The 17,026-nt window shown below is 43.7% G+C and overlaps 1 protein-coding gene across 1 annotated transcript in view; it reads right to left on the bottom strand.

Annotated features, from left to right (window-relative positions):
- LOC137430362 (synaptic vesicle 2-related protein) overlaps window positions 1-17,026 on the bottom strand; it is a 92,457-nt gene that overhangs the window by 59,867 nt on the left and 15,564 nt on the right. Inside the window, exons 4-6 of the mRNA XM_068121174.2 lie at window positions 15,726-15,824; window positions 12,872-12,943; window positions 12,566-12,690 (exon numbers count right to left, since the gene is read on the bottom strand). Of these exons, the coding sequence (XP_067977275.2) occupies window positions 12,566-12,690; window positions 12,872-12,943; window positions 15,726-15,824 (296 nt within the window). The remainder of the gene's footprint in view (window positions 1-12,565; window positions 12,691-12,871; window positions 12,944-15,725; window positions 15,825-17,026) is intronic.

Raw genomic sequence — 17,026 nt, 5'->3', positions numbered from 1 at the left:
AGGCAGGAATGACTGGAAGAGGGAGAAGGTCCAAGTGGGACAGCAGGGCTGGAAGGTTCAGGCAGACGCACAGCATTGAGGTCCGCTCCAGGTCCACGCTCCGGGCTGCAACAGCCAGCGGCATCTTCTGGTCTCGTATCTCACACGGTCGGACAATGCGAATGAAGCGCGTGACTGTCGCCGTCAAACGGACCCACTCTCCTCCTTACAATGCTCCGTATCCTCGTCGGGTACCTCACTCATCTGCCGGATCACATGTTCTCCTCAAGCAGTCCCTCGCAGCCGCTTTTATTGTCCATCTCGGAATCAAGCCGCCGGCTCTGATGACACACCTACCGGTTGGCTCACCTCGGCGCTGGTTGGCCGGTAAGGGCTCGCTGACTCCACCTCTGCTGACGAGTCGACGTGCCACACCTTGTTCTTGTGGCTCCGCCCCCTTCTTCCTCCGCTTGACCGCATGGCTTATGGTGGCGTGGTGCCAGCAAAACAGCCCAATGCAACGGCAGTGAATGCTGCTGGCAAGCGAGGTACCACAATTTGGAGAGGGAGAGCAAAATGGACGGAATGGGGCCTATCTTATTTGATTAATGCAACGCAGATTCAACTATTGGGAACAGATCCTTAACTGAAACACATAATAATGAAATAACTACAGAGGTCCTATAGTTTGCTACGTGTTGTACATGGACTAACTAGGGTGCGATCTTCAACAAAGCCAATTGATGGGGATATTTACAGGGGGTCATTTATGAGGGAAACATTTACTAAAATTTACTAGTGAAGGTTCTAAAAACCATAACAATATGACTCCCCATGCCACTCCCATAGTGAGCGGGTATACTAATCATGAAAAATAGTCGATTTATGAGACAAACCTCCACACTGCAACCTCTTTGCCCTCCAATTTATTTTCTTCCCCCAATCCTTCTATTTCATAATTTTGGACATTCCAACTCAACATCCATCCCCTCCAAATCAGGTGGCAAAGAATGGGACCAGGATGAAATGGGATAAATGCAAAACAACTTCTCACACAGTATATTCAGAGCAAATATGAGCCAAATAATTATCATTGTTAGCAATACAGTCTGGAACTAGAAAACATCTCAAAATACAAAGCTCTTTCTTTGTCCTCAAACGAAAGTTGCCGAAAATGGCAAAAAAAAAACCCCAAAAAACAAGTACAGATACATTCAAAGTACACTGCCCCCATGCCAAATAATTAAATATCCTCCAGCGCGGCATTTCCGGGGCGCCTCTGGCGCCCGGCAATACCGCCGTGCAGCTCATAGAGATTGCATTGGGAGGGAGACGTGTACATAGGCTGGGCCATATCAGGGGTGATTTTCAATTTTTCATACTACAAGGTTGTAATTTACCTAAAAGTTGTGGCTGGGTAACAGAAACAAAACCATGAAATTTTTTTTCAAAAATATTGACGTCTTACGGTAAAACAGCCCGTTACCATAGCAACCGTTACAGACGACTCAAAAAATTCTTTAAATCGATGATTTCTCAGGCTGTGTGTGACCCCCAGAGTTGATTCTGGTACCAAAAGATTCAGAATTGAAAGCCAAGGATGATTGGATAGCTTAACAATGTCTGTGACACAATTCAATACAACTTTTATCCCAAAAACTCATTTTTATCTCAAATTTAAGGCATTTGTTTGAAAAAAAAATGAAAATTTTGCTTTTTAATCATAGGATAATCATTAATCAGAGCTATAGTCAAATTAAATGTACTTTAAATTAACTTTTGTCATTGATTAAGCTTTTTTGTCTCAAATTTAAGGTCTGACATTGAACATTGATAACAAAATAAAAAACCTAGTCCCAATTGTAATCAATGGAGGCCAATGACTTCTTAGTCACAACCTCAGTGGATGTTGCCAGTCCATGCAGCTTCTTCCTGACGCCCTTCACAACCCTGTATAGAGCCTGGAGCTGCGCCTCAGATTTGGGGGCCTTGTTAGTGTTCAAATCTGTGGCGAGTCCAAGTGTCCGCTCTGCTGCGTCATTGACAACTGGGAGTTTGGCCACAACTTCCTTGCCATGACGATAGCTGTCTGAGGTGGGCCACTGTGCAACGGGGAGCTTGACAAAACTGGAGTCAATACCCAAGAGTTCAAACATGCTCCAAGAGTCGTAACCAACAAAGTCTTTGAGGGCTTTACTCCCCAATTGCTGTGAGGCTGGCATCTCCTGTATCATGTTATGTGCAGTCCCATGGTACCTGAGCATAGCCCTTCTCATAGTCTGCTTGTCAGATGACGTTCTGTCCGAGAAGAGTGCCAAAGAGACCAATCTCTCTGAGAGGTACCACAAATGGTTTTGTAGCTTCTCTCAGGCCACAGTCACAAAGGACAGAAATTTGGCAGGCCACTTTGTTGGATTCCTTGCGATACTGGCCTCAGCCTTGAGGAGGTTCTTCATCAGGTACAGGTCGTTAGATGGTGCATCTGCAGCACTGGTACATGTCAATCACGCTTTAGTGTAGAAGACTGACATGAATGCAGCGAGACTGGTTATGTCTTCCAGCTCTTCGGGTGTGTAGATATCTCCCAGCTGCCGACGGAAGAGTGCCACCTTTATAGTGTATAAAGTCTTGCTCATCCAACGGGCGTGGTGGAATGCCCCAGGAGCTTTGATAGTGATGGTCCTCATACCATCAGGGACAGTCCCTCCAAGAAACAGCAGTGTGAGGTGTGCCAGCTCCAGGTAGTCGTGTCGAAGAGTCTCCTTTGTGCTATTCTCCATCGACGTCTGAAGGAAGGTGATGGTGGCATGTACATGGCCAGCCAGCTCTCTCTGTTGAGCAGACACCTCGACCAATGTGTAGTTGCCCTGGTCCAATTCACTCCAAGTGTTGAGCAGTCGCTTGAACAGCTGTTCATTAGGTCCTGTGGTGGGGCCATACACTATTGAGCAAGAATGAGCCAGTGAATCCCTAGTTTCCCGGTAGATTGAAGATGGGGGGACACTTTTCGAAGAGCCACAACACGGTCTTGGCTTTTGTATCCATGCCTAATTGCCTATGTGATGCACTGCAATAAAAAAAACAATGATTAATATAATGTTTGAATGAGAAAAGTAAGCAAAAACAGCATACTTGCCTGATGAATGGTTACAGTAACAACCGAAAGCAGGCATTAAAATTAATGTTCCACTTGTTTGCCCAGTCTGTGATTTTGTCCAGGTCTGCAGAGAGTGAGGAGGCTGCAGACTGCCGATCTGAGGGATGAGGAATGGAGCGGCAGAGAGTGGAGTCATCAGCAAAGAGATAGAGAGGATTTTCCAGAGAGTCGGACAGATCATTGATAAAGACCAGAAAAAGCACAGGGCCCAGAACACTGCCTTGGGGAACTCCAGCCTGAACAGGAAGGGGAGATGAGAGAAATCCATTCAGGGCCACACGTTGTCTACGACCAGAGAGGAAGTCCGCAAGCCATGCATGGAGATTTCCATGGATACCATAGGAGGAGAGTTTGGTGAGCAGAGCTGGGTGCCAGACCGTATCAAAGGCATGTGATATGTCAAGGGAGATGGCTCTGATTTCCTGTTTAGCATTGAGGACCTCCATCCATTGTTGAGACAGCAGAAGCAGCATGTCCAGAGTAGAATGACCTGGTCTGAATCCAAATTCATGATCGGAGATCAAGCCATTGGAGAAGAGGAAGGATTTGATATCTGAAGCAATGATGGATTCCATGACTTTGCTGATAATTGGGAGCAGGCTGATTGGTCTGTAGTTGCAAGGATCTGTTTTTGCACCTTTTTTATGTAAAGCGGTAATGGTTGCTGATTTCCAGCATGCTGGCAGATGACCTTGAGCAAAGAGATGGTGAAAAGAACAGAGAGAGGGTGAAATAGAGTGGCAGAGCAGGATTTTAGGACCCGTGGGCTGATGCCGTCTGGTCCAGTTGCAGAATCAGAGTCGAGGTTTGACAAAAACTCCTCCACCTCGTCAGGAGAGAAGGACACAGAGTCCAGGAGCAGTTGGGTTCGACTGGGTAAGGTGGGAACAGAGAGAGATGGGTTTGGGACACAAGATTTTGAGGCAAACACAGAGTTGAGGCATTTGGCTTTGTCATGTGCGCTGTCAACTGTGTAGCCATTTGAGGTAAGGGAGGGGATGGAGGGGGAACAAACACCAGAAACGGATTTGACCAGACGCCACCAGGATTTGGAGGAAGGAGACAGGTTTGAGAGTTCATTCTTGAGTGTGGAGAGATAGTGCTTCCTGGCACTCCTGAGGGTAGACACACACTTGCTCCGAGCTTGGTGGAAGGAACTGAGATTGCCTTCAGTTGGATTAGCCTTCCATGAGGCAAAGGCAAGTTGTTTCAGGGCAACTGCCTCACCACAAGATTCAGTGTACCATGGATGGGAGGAAGGGTAAGACAACTGAAGACGAGATGGGATAAATCTGTGCATGGGAGAGAGCAGTTTGCTTTGGAAGAATTCCCAGAAAGAATTGATGTCAGAGGCTGTGGAGATGGGAGACCAGTCCAGATGATTGATGGCTGCTTGAAGATCGTGCCAGTCGGCCTGAGTGAAATGCCAGACTCGGCGACGCTGAGGAGGCTCTCTGAGAATGGCCAGAGAGATGTCCATTTTAACAAGCACATGATCAGAAGAACCGATTGGGGCAGAAGAAGAGCAGCAGACATTAGCAGGGAAGTTTGTCATAACCAAGTCTAGAAGAGAAGATACACCATTGGCTGAGATCTGGGTCGGGAAATTGACAGATTGTGTTAATCCCAGTGAGTCGCAGAAGGCCTTTGCTGAGGTGCCATGGCTGGTGAGAGATGAACCCACACCCAGCCAGCTGGCATGATGACAGTTGAAATCGCCACATATGAGGAAGAGAGAGTTGGGATGAGTGGATAGAAGTTGGTCCATGTTGTCAGACAGTGAAATGTAAATGGAGTCATCACTGTTTGGAGGATGGTACAGAACACATATGAACAAAAGGTGGGAGTGGAGAGGAAGCCGTAGCCAGAGGTACTCCTGGGGGTGAGGTGGAGAGAGGGCAGTGCAAGGAGAGTGAGGAAGAGAGTTTTTGATAAAGATAGCCACCCTACCACCAGGACGAGGCGCAGGTCTATCATACCGGAGGAGGGAGTAACCAGGAAGAGATATTAAGGAATCAGAGACATCTTGAAGGAGGAACGTTTCTGTTAAGCAGATCAAGTCTGGATTGTCAGAAGCAACCTGTATGGAGGGATCAGTTAAGTTTGAACGAAGGCCCCGGATGTTTGAGGTCCATACCGTTAATGAAGAGAGAGGGGGAGCATCGGGTACAGGAAAGGGGAGGGGAGATGTCGGGTAAGATGAAGGATGAGAGGGGGAGGTAGGGAGAGCAGTTGATAGTGTGTCAGAGATTACAGAAGAGTTACAAGAAAAGGAAGGATGAGGAGAACAAAAGGTTTGATGGTGAAGGGATGAGGCACAGAGAGGGGTTGTTTGAGGGGGGCAGAGGAAAGTAGAAGGTTGGGGGAGGTGGAGGTATGAGATAGAAGGGAGACAAAGTGGGGAGGAGGCAGCTTTGAGGAGGAGGAGGGGGGAGGGAGAATTGGAGAGGAATGGTATGGGCGGAGATTTGCATGGGAGGGGTTGGGGGGGAGTTTTGAAGGGGAGGAGTGAGGGGGGAGTTTAGGAGGGGAGGGGCAAGGGGGGAGTTTAGGAGGGGAGGGGCAAGAGGGGAGTTTAGAAAGTGGATGATTAATGAAAGACGAACATTGATAACAAATTGGGTTTATTGTGATTTTCAAGTTAGCAATCCGATTAAGAACGATGGAGGAAGGATGGAAAGAATGTGAATTTAGAGCATGCAGTGATGTTGAGTTATAAGGGATTGAATTTTTTTTTTTTGAAGTGGAATGAGTTGGAGAGGAAATTGAAAGAAGCGTTTTAAATATGAAGAAAAACAGCATGTTGTAATATACCACTGAATAAAACACTGAAGGGGAAAGTTTAAACATATTTCAATAATATTTAAACAGAACCGTGAACAATCTTAAATGCACAAAATTCCGACGGTGGGAGGGCTGAGAGGGACCACCACGAGTCACGTGAACAGAGCAAAAGGTGGATGGCAAGGAGATAATTGGGGCAGGGTGAACAGCACACCTGGACAGAAGTACAGGATGAGACAACAGCACACGTGGAGAAAGGAAAAATAAATGTTTCTGGTTATTTTTATTTTTATTTTGGTTTTTTTGGGGGGTGGGGATTTAAAACGTCAGACAAAGAGTATTATGTTCAGGGTAGAACGGAAAAATGTAAGAGCCAAGCAAAATACGAAGTAGGGGACTTAAGTTAGCCAACAACGACGGGGGTACAAGGCCGCACACGAGGAGCAGAACACGATTAATTACGGTATTTGCCAGACGGTATTTAAAACGTTAGACAAGTGGTCGATGATCGGGGAAGTTAGGGGGAGAAGAGAAAATCTAAGAAATAAGCAATACAGTGAAGGAAAGAACTTAAATTCACAGAACACCTATGGGGGTAGGGAAGCCGAGACAAACCAGGCCGCGCACGCAGTGGGACAGAAAACGATTAAATTATACAAAGGTTTGCAAGAATTGCACATCAACACCAACTAAAAAACACATGCACAAACACACTGCAACACATGCACAATAAAAAACGAGTAGAAATTGACGAAGACACGAATGGAAAAAATACTATAACTTTGCTGCCGTGCAGAGGTCGAAGATGCTTCCTTGCTCCAGCGACCGGAAACGGAAACCAATTTGAAATTGACTTGACTTGAAATTTGAAGTGGATTTGCACACCAGGGCCCAGTTTCTCGAAGCTATCCAGGGGATCAATTTCATTTGCCAGATATGTGATTTATCCACAAGAAAGGCTTATCAGGGCTTCCAGCAACCAGGATCAGATCTGCAAATTTAACCACCAATACATTTTAAGGTCAACATAGGACACCCAATTTCTAAAATTGTCAATTTTCATCCGATTGACTTGAAATTTGTAGAGGATTTGCACGTCAGGTCCCTGAATTCAACCACCAATTATTACCCTGCGCTCGCGAAGCGAAAAGCGGGGTTAAGCATTCAGGTACGTATGTACGCGTGCTGTGTGCCGTACGTGTCTGCATTTTAAAAATTCATTTTCTCGGCAACCGTTGGTCCGATTGATGTGAAAATTTCACCATAGGAGGGCCTCCTCCTGTGGAATATTTTATTGATTATTATGATGTCATAAGTCACGTGGTACAGACGCCAACTTTGAAAAACTACGCACTTCTATATCTCTGAAACCACTACATGGAAAAAATTGAGACCTGGCTCATTGTCAACTAATCCCCATGGGGAATAAGATACGTTAATGATGATGTCATCAGTGCCTTCGTTATGACGTCATAATTCCGCAAATACAACACTTATACATCCAATCATTATGAATGTTTTTATCAGCAACTGTTGGTCTGATGGACACAAAATTTTCACCATAGGAGCGCCTCCTCCTTTAGAATATTTTTTTTTTTTTTTTTTTTTTTTTTTTTGTATACAAGATCGAGGCTCGTGAAAGAGCGAACATTAATCACACAGAAAGACAAACAGACACATAAAACAAATAACATCGGGAGCGGTAGACAAGATGGGGAGAGAGGGGGAAGGACACAAACACAACATTTGAGAGCAGGGACCGAGAGACATGGAGACATCGAGAGATCTGTGGGAGGGAGAGGGCTTTGGGGGGGAGGCATGTGAAGGGGGGGAGGCATGTGAAGGGGGGGAGGCATGTGAAGGGGGGGGGGGTGGGAGAGGTATAAACATATGGACACTGCCAGGATTTCCAGGAAATAAGTTGGAATTTCAAACAAGGTGGATCTGGGATGAATTAGTGGGGGTAGAAAAGATCAAGGTTATGGATGGGGGAAGATAAGAGATGGTGGTGAACAGCTGTTTTAAAGACCTGGAGGGAGGAGAGGGATTGAAGGGAGTGTGGGAGTTTGTTCCACAGGCGGGAGAAAAGAGGAATGAAAGAGTGAAGGTGAGCAGAGAGCCGAGATTTCGGCAGTTTAACCATCAGAGGGTTGCTGGCAGATCTTGTGCGACCTGTAGGAATATTTGGGGGACAGAGCACAGAGAGAGCTGGGGGAGCAAGGCCGGAGAGGAGTCGGTAGAAGACAGAAAGACCACCTACCTGCCTGCGGTGAGTGAGTGAAAGGCCCTCAGAGATAGCTTCATCGCGGGAGATTCCCATGATTTTGAAAGCTTTGGATTCAACAGCGTGAAGCCGAGCCAGGTGTGAGGCAGGAGCACCAGCCCATAGGGGAGAACAGTATTCCATTGAGCTGCGGATGAAAGCCTTGTAAGTGGTGAGGAGCTCAGGTGTGCCGAGGAAGGACTTCGCACGACGGAGGATGCCCAGTCGGCGACTGGCTTTGGAGGCCAGCTTGGAAATGTGGTTTTCCCAAGAAAGATCATGGCAGATAGTGAGACCCAAAAGCTTGAGTGACAGAACTTCTTGGAGAGGATTGTTGAGAAAGTAGATGGGAGGGTTGTCCAGTCGATCTTTTCGGAGAGACATAGTAAGAGAGTGAGATTTGGCAGGATTGAAAGACATGTTCCACTTGTTTGACCAGTCTGTGATTTTGTCCAGGTCTTCAGAGAGTGAGGAGGCTGCAGACTGCCGATCTGAGGGAAGAGGAATGGAGCGGCAGAGAGTGGAGTCATCAGCAAAGAGATAGAGAGGATTTTCCAGAGAGTCAGAGAGATCATTGATAAAGACCAGAAAAAGCACAGGGCCCAGCACACTTCCTTGGGGAACTCCAGCCTGAACAGGAAGGGGAGATGAGAGAAATCCATTCAGGGCCACACGTTGACTACGACCAGAGAGGAAGTCCGCAAGCCATGCATGGAGATTTCCATGGATACCATAGGAGGAGAGTTTGGTGAGCAGAGCTGGGTGCCAGACCGTATCAAAGGCCCTTGATATGTCAAGGGAGACAGCTCTGATTTCCTGTTTGGCATTGAGGACCTCCATCCATTGTTGAGACAGCAGAAGCAGCATGTCCAGAGTAGAGTGACCTGGTCTGAAACCAAATTGATGATCCGAGATCAAGCCATTGGAGAAGAGGAAAGATTTCATATCCAAAGCAATGATGGATTCCATGACTTTGCTGATAATTGGGAGCAGGCTGATTGGTCTGTAGTTGCAAGGATCTGTTTTTGCACCTTTTTTGTGTAAAGCGGTAATGTTAGCTGATTTCCAGGATGCTGGCAGATGACCTTGAGCAAAAGATAGGATGAAAAGAACAGAGAGAGGGTGAGATAGAGCGGCAGAGCAGGATTTTAAGACCCGTGGGCTGATGCCGTCTGGTCCAGTTGCAGAATCAGAGTCGAGGTTTGACAAAAACTCCTCCACCTTGTCAGGAGAGAAGGACACAGAGTCCAGGAGCAGTTGGGTTCGACTGGGAAAGGTGGGAACAGAGAGAGATGGGTTTGGGAGTAAGGATTTCGAGGCGAACACAGAGTTGAGGCATTCGGCTTTGTCACGTGCGATGTCAACTGTGTGGCCATTTGAGGTAAGGGAGGGGATGGAGGGGGAACAAACACCAGAAACGGATTTGACCAGACGCCACCAGGATTTGGAGGAAGGAGACAGGTTTGAGAGTTCATTCTTGAGTGAGGAGAGATAGTGCTTCCTGGCACTCCTGAGGGTAGACACACACTTGTTCCGAGCTTGGTGGAAGGAACTGAGATTTCCTTCAGTTGGATTAGCCTTCCAAGAGGCAAAGGCAAGTTGTTTCAGGGCAACTGCCTCACCACAAGATTCAGTGTACCATGGACGGGAGGAAGGGTAAGACAATTGAAGGCGAGATGGGATAAATCTGTGCATGAGAGAGATCAGTTTGCTTTGGAAGAATTCCCAGGAAGAATTGATGTCAGAGGCAGTGGAGATGGGAGACCAATCCAGACGATTGATGGCTGCTTGAAGACCGTCCCAGTCGGCCTGAGTGAAATGCCAGACTCGTCGACGCTGAGGAGGCTCTCTGAGAATGGCCAGAGAGATGTCCACTTTGACAAGCACATGATCTGTGCATGAGAGATCTGTATTTTGATCTGTATTTTGAATATTTTGATGATAATCATGACGATATAGGTCATGTGGTACAGGCGCCATCTTGGAAAAACCGAAAAATGTTGCACCTCCGTATCTCCAAAACCACTGCATGGAAAAAATTTAAACATGGCTCATTGTAAAGAACTCCATATGGGGAATAGGTGATGTTAACGATTACGTCATTGATGCCATAATTATGACGTCATAATTCGACAGGGACAATGCTTAGTCTGATCATTTTGAAATGTATTGAGCATGATCTATGCAACAATTATATTTGAGAATATAAATTTATGATGTCATCACTCACGTGGTCCGGCAGCCATATTGGATGAAAGAAAAAAAAAATGTTCAAAAACAGAAGAGTTGGCTCGCAACAAGTTAACTGCTCAGGGTAAGTATTCTATGAATACCATCTAGTTGTTGAGGTCAGCATAGGCCAAAAAGGTCAACATAGGCCAAAGGACAACATATTTTAGTGATTTCGCAAGTATCATGCTATGCATGACATTTTTTTCTTGTGTTTGTTTGTTTCAGAGTGAAGAAGAGTGGTATTTTGTTTGTATTTTTTGTAGCAAGGGGAAAAGGATTGAACTGAGGCATTAGACAGAACAATATCTGGGATAAAAGGAGCAAAAACGAGGCTTGTGGGTTAAATAAAATGGAGGCGGAAGCCCAGCCCAACTATCTCTATTTGGCCAGATTTTACCAGGGACATGAACTCCACGATTTAAACACAACAAGATATGGTTTGGAACAAAATTTGATGAAAAACACGTCCAGGAAGACAAATATTGAAATAAAATAGTAAAACACAATGTTTTATGTCCGGGAACTTAACTTAGAAGGAGCAACTGCCATTCAGGATGTCCATGTTTGGCAAAATGCCGAACCAGAAGGTTGTTAAGACAAACTGCAAGCATTCTTTTTTGCTAATGATCTGGATATTTGTATGAATTCCAAGATGCAATTCTTGTTCCATTTCCCTTTAAAAAATATTTTTCCAACATAAAAATAATCTTTGGGAGAGTGGGGGAGGAGGAAAAACCCTGTTATGTACAAACATTTCTGTAAATTCAAACTTTAAAAATTGAATGAACTTTCTTTGAAAGGTTGTCATGCAAAGTCCTGGTCATTCCAAATACAGTGCATTCAGAAAGTATTCAGACCCCTTCACTTTTTTCACATTTTGTTATGTTGCAGCCTTATGTTGAAATCGTTTAAATTCATTTTTCCCCTCATCAATCTACACTCAATACCCCATAATGACAAAGAGAAAACAGGATTTTAGAAACTTTTGAAAATTTATTAAAAAGAAAAAACTGAAATATCACATTGCCATAAGTATTCATACCCTTTGCAATGACACTTGAAATTTAGTTCAGATGCCTCCCATTTCTCTTGATCATCTTTCGGTGCTTTTTTTGCAAACTCCAAGCTCGAAAGCCCGCATGGAGTTTGCAAAAAAGCAGCTAAAGGACTCGCAGACTGTGAGAAACAAGACTCTGTGGGCTTGCATGTGTCTTTCAATGAGGAGAGGCTTCCGTCTTGCCACTCTGCCATAAAGCCCAGATCGGTGGTGTTGCAGTGATGGTTGTCCTTCTGGAAGTTTCTCCCATCTCCACACAGGATCTCTGGAGCTCAGCCAGAGTGACCATCGGGTTCTTGGTCACCTCTCACCAAGGCCCTTCTCCCCCGATTGCTCAGTTTGGCCGGGCGGCCAGCTCTAGGAAGAGTCCTGGTTGTAACAAACTTCTTCCATTTAAGAATTATGGAGGCCACTGTGCTCTTGGGAACCTTCAATGCAGCAGAATTTTTTTTGTAGGCTTCCCCAAATTTGTGCCTCGACACAATCCTGTCTCTGAGCTCTGCAGGCAGTTCCTTCGACCTCATGGCTTGGTTTTTGCTCTGATATGCATTGTCAGCTGTGAGACCTTATATAGACAGGTGTGTGCCTTTCCGAATCATGTCCAATCAATTGAATTTACCACAGGTGGACTCCAATCAAGGTGTCGAAACATCTCAAAGATGATCAAGAGAAATGGGAGGCACCCGAGCTAAATTTCAAGTGTCATAGCAAAGGGTCTGAATACTTGTGTAAATGTTATATTTCAGTTTTTTCTTTTAAATAAAATTGCAAAACTTTCTAAAATCCTGTTTTCTCTTTGTCATTATGGGGTATTGAGTGTAGATTGATGAGGGAAAAAATGAATTTAAACGATTTCAGTATAAGGCTGCAACATAACAAAATGTGAAAAAAGTGAAGGGGTCTGAATACTTTCTGAATGCACTATGTTCAGAGCTCCCTACACTTGCACTAACCATCCCCAGTCACTATTCCCTGATAGTGAAGCACTCGTCCTTGAGCCACAAAGGATGGATCAATGAGGTAGTATGTTTAGAACTGATGCAAATGCAAACTTATAAAGTTCTAGAACGTTATTTTAATAAGGCAGACTCACGTTTGGGTAAAAGACGACGCTGAGCCGCCGATCAAGAACCAAAGGAAGATGAACCAATTGTACGCAGGGGCGAATGAGCTAAGAATCCCAAAATAGAATGTACTCAGCATGCCCAGCACAACACTCTGCAAAAGGTCAACAAAAGACCCAAATATTTACAGTACATTTCGATGTTTTTTGGACCAACATTAGCATTTTCATTTGTACATTTAGGCTTGCATCTTTGCAAATAAAAACATACTTTTCAACACACCCACCGCCTTTAGAGTTTAAATAATAACCATATAAAGACACAGGATATCCTACCACTTTGCGTCCATATATATCTGCAAGTTTTCCCCACAGAGGTGACCACAAGGCTTGCCCAGTAAAGAACATCTAAACAGAGGGAACAGAGATGCAAATCAGGTCTCAAATGTTTTTAGATAAACATCAATTACTGAAAGGTATCAAGATATTCAGAAATTATTCAAGCTCTGTACTCGTCACAAAAACAAAATCCTCTCAATTTCTAGGAATTAGCTGGGATTCTTTTCCACGATCAGTGCTAACGTGTTGAAATTTGATAGGCAGTACAGTCCATTCAAGAGAAAATGTCCTTCCAAATCATTGCAATGATAACTAGAACGGCACTCGGTAGAGCGCATGCATCAACAAGGCTGAACACTTTACGTTTTGTATCCCACTGGTAGGCCGGATTTCGATTCGGACCTGAACCAAAATCGAATCGGCTTGTTTTGTCATCTAACCAACTCATCCACCGGGGTTTGTCACAGGTCCATAACTTTTTGAAACAGTGCTCTATGTCGTTTTTTGCCCCATCTCAATGGTGAAGACTCACTTTTAAAATTCTCCTATCCGGATCCATATTTGGATCATCAACAAAATCGAATCAATTCATCCGTGTCACACTTCCAACTTGTCCACCAAGTTTCGTCTGAATCAATCGACAACTTTTTGAGATATCCTGTCTATCTCTGCTCCCATCTCTCAAAGGTAAATAATCACTTTAAAAAAAAAAAATCTAGCACCCGGGTCCAGATCTACAACAAAATCTAACCATTTCGTCAATGTCTCATACCCAACTTCTCCATCAAATTTCGTCCAGATCCATCCATAACCTTTTGAGATACCCTGTTCACAAACAGACAAACAAACAAATGAAAAATCGCTCAGAGACCGAGGACTTCCCGGATCGTACATTTTTTTAAATGAGCCATTTTGGATCAAGTTTTCCGGTTTTCCCAAGATGGCGGTCGAACCACGTGACCGATGACGTAATCATTGTTTGTTTTCTAAACTAATTTATTCCTAGATTATGCTCAAGTAATTTCATCTTGATCGGATGAAGTTTTGTACTTGTCGAATTATGACGTCATAATGGAGGCACCTATGACCATCATTAACATATTTTATTCCCCATGGAGTTCTTTACAATGAGCCATGTCTCAATTTTTTCTATTCAGCACTTTCGGAGATAGAGGTGCAAAGTTTTTCTGTTTTTCCAAGATGGCGGCCGAACCACGTGACCGATGACGTCATCATTATTTTTTTTCCTTCACCAGTTTATGCCGACATGGCGCTCAAGAAATTGCATCTTGATTGGATGAAGTTTTGTACTTGTCGAATTATCAAATTATGACGTCAGAATGGAGGCCTTGGGCCGAGAGTTAAAAATTGGGCACAGTCGATTCCAGGGCAAGACAAATATATGTGTAAAGTATGGCGATTCTATGTGCAATGGTGTAGACGTAGTACTGCGCACAAACAGACAGACAGACAGACAAACCAACCAATCGACCAACATACTTGCCGGAATTTTTTCCGGCAAGTAATGAAAAATCACTCATCGAGCGACACTTAGCAAAACAGAACAAAGTAGAATGGCACTCAGTAGAGCATCCCTTTGACTTCAAAAATAATTTAGTGGTTGAATTCAATGACCTCATATGCAAATAGTCTTCAAAGTTTATGTTAATCAGATGAAAATTGACAATTTTAGAAATTTGGCCTATGTTGACCTCAAAAATAGTTGGTGGATGGTTTCAGTAAGCTGATATGAAAATCCTATTCAAATTTCAAGTCAATTGGATAAAAATTTGAGGATTTAAGAAATTTGAGGAAAGTGGTAGACCTTTGGCCTATGTTGACCTTGTGACCTATGTTGACCTCAAAAATAGTAGGTGGTTGAATTCAGTTAGCCGATTTGAAAATCCAATTTAAATTTCAAGTCAATCGGATGAAAATTGAGGATTTTAGAAATTCCAAAAAGTGGTTGACATTTGGACGATGTTGACCTTTTGACCTTTTGACCTAAAACAATATATAGGATTTTGTCGGACCACGAACTCTAACATTTGCTTAAGTTTCATGAAGATCGATTTAAAATTGTGACCTGTAGGCAAGTATAAGTGAGCGGACAAACAAACACACACACACAAACACACAAACCAGAGTGATCAACATGCTTGTTGGTTCACGAGTTATCAAGTGACCACTATATTCGTCATGTGTGCGCATCTGTCTGTGTGTGTGTCTTTGTGTGTGTCTGTCTGTCCGCAGCATAACTACCCGATGATATCATCCGATCTTGATGAAACTTGGGTGGGAGGTTGATATCATGATCTAGTTGCATCCTGCCTAGAGTGGGCGTATTGCGCCCATTGTGAGCGGAGCCACGCCCGAAAAAGATGTCTCTTTAGGGGGTAATCAAGTTCAAGCTACATCTTCTCCGAGGGGTTTGGTGGTATCTGACAGGGGTTTCGATATTTGGTTTTTCATTTTTAATTTTTTTTAATTTTTAATTTTTATTTATTTATTTATTTATTTACTTATTTATTATTAATTTTTTTTCATTTCATTTTTCACCGAATTTTCGGTATTGTGTAGCTAACTAACCTCATAACTGATCATACATTATTTTCTATCTCATTTCAAGGTCAGTAACCTTCGTTTTGACATTTCCGGGCCTGGCCTGTCCGGGCCGTTTCGGTCACAGTCGGTCCTTTGTTATTGAATACCGCTCGCTCGTGAACCATCGTCATCTCCTGACTTGTACATTTTAATTTTTTTGCCAACTAACAAACAGAAAAATACAGACAGGGGTGAAAACATAACCTCCATCCACTTTCGGTGGTAGAGGAAAAAGAAGAGAACGTACCGAGGAGATGATTGCGATTTCCCACATCGACAGATTCCACTCGCATTGCAGTGATGGTCCCAATATACTGATGGTCATTACAATGTTTGCAGTAGCCCACTGTAGGACAAGTGGGCAGAGGTAAAGCTAAGTTAGACAATATGTTAACACCATTTCTAGTTTTGAAAGATTAACTATCTGCCTCGGTGGTTCCAAACAGCAATCAATCAATTTGGTGCTTAACAATTAAAAATCCTGAGATTTTTAAGCTGATATAGTCAAGAAACAAAAATGGGTCGACTCTTAGCTTAAAAGCAGAGGTAGTGTAAAGGAAGGGTCAAGTCCCAAGATCAAGCAAATGAGCAGGGGTAAAGCTAAAGTTAAGCACAAGTAAGAATGGCTAGTCAATTTTAAAGCCAGTTGGGTCATTCGAGTGTCGATAAAAAGCTATAAGATCTGTTAACAATCTTCAAAAAGTGCAAGAGGATAACAGCAGTGAGTACATTCATGTTCGCGCGAGGTGGATTCACAACTCCACACTGCACTCCCTTGGTCCTATGCAGCAAGTGAAAGTTTTCTTTATTTCAAGCAAGTGCAACATTTTATCAAGAGTGGGTGACTTTCCTGATGATATTGGAATATTCACTTCCCTAGCTTAGACTATCACGTTGTTGGCTCCGAAACGTTTCGGAAAGAGAAAAATATTTTGAACCCCCTCTTCACATGATCTACATAAATAGCTTTATTAAGATAAAGTCCATTATAGTATTCCCATCTGAGGACAAGGTTATGACGCTGGTACCCCTAGTTCAACTCCCATATGCTGTCAATTGAATTTCTGTCCATCAATGTCCTTGTAATTAATGTAGAAGTTCACTAATGTCTCCAAAAGATCTGCACATGATACATGTACAAGTACAAGCACCTCAAGCTTTACATTTGTGTTAAAATCTGCAAGAAAATAACCCAGAATGTAAATTGTTAACTGCACAGGGTAATGAATACTGGCAAATTGACCAACAAATGCCCTTAAATTGGGAGCTGTTCATATATGCGTCATGGATCGCCTTCATAATCGTGATATGCATGATCTGCTGTTGTAAACAGAGGGCAAACTAATATAGACTAAAATACCTTCCCTGCAAATGTCTGCTGCTCTTCTTCTGCTCCAATCAGTTCTTCTGATCATGTGCTTGTTAAAGTGGACATCTCTCTGGCCATTCTCAGAGAGCCTCCTCAGTGTCGACGAGTCTGCATTTCACTCAGGCTGACTGGCACGGTCTTCAAGCAGCCATCAATCATCTGGACTGGTCTCCCATCTC

The sequence above is a fragment of the Myxine glutinosa genome, chromosome 6, assembly GCF_964187855.1.
Source record: "Myxine glutinosa chromosome 6, kmMyxGlut1.1, whole genome shotgun sequence".
NCBI lineage: Eukaryota > Metazoa > Chordata > Myxini > Myxiniformes > Myxinidae > Myxine > Myxine glutinosa.
The sequence above is the reverse complement of the archived record's forward strand: the minus strand, read 5'-3'. Positions and strand labels throughout refer to the sequence as shown.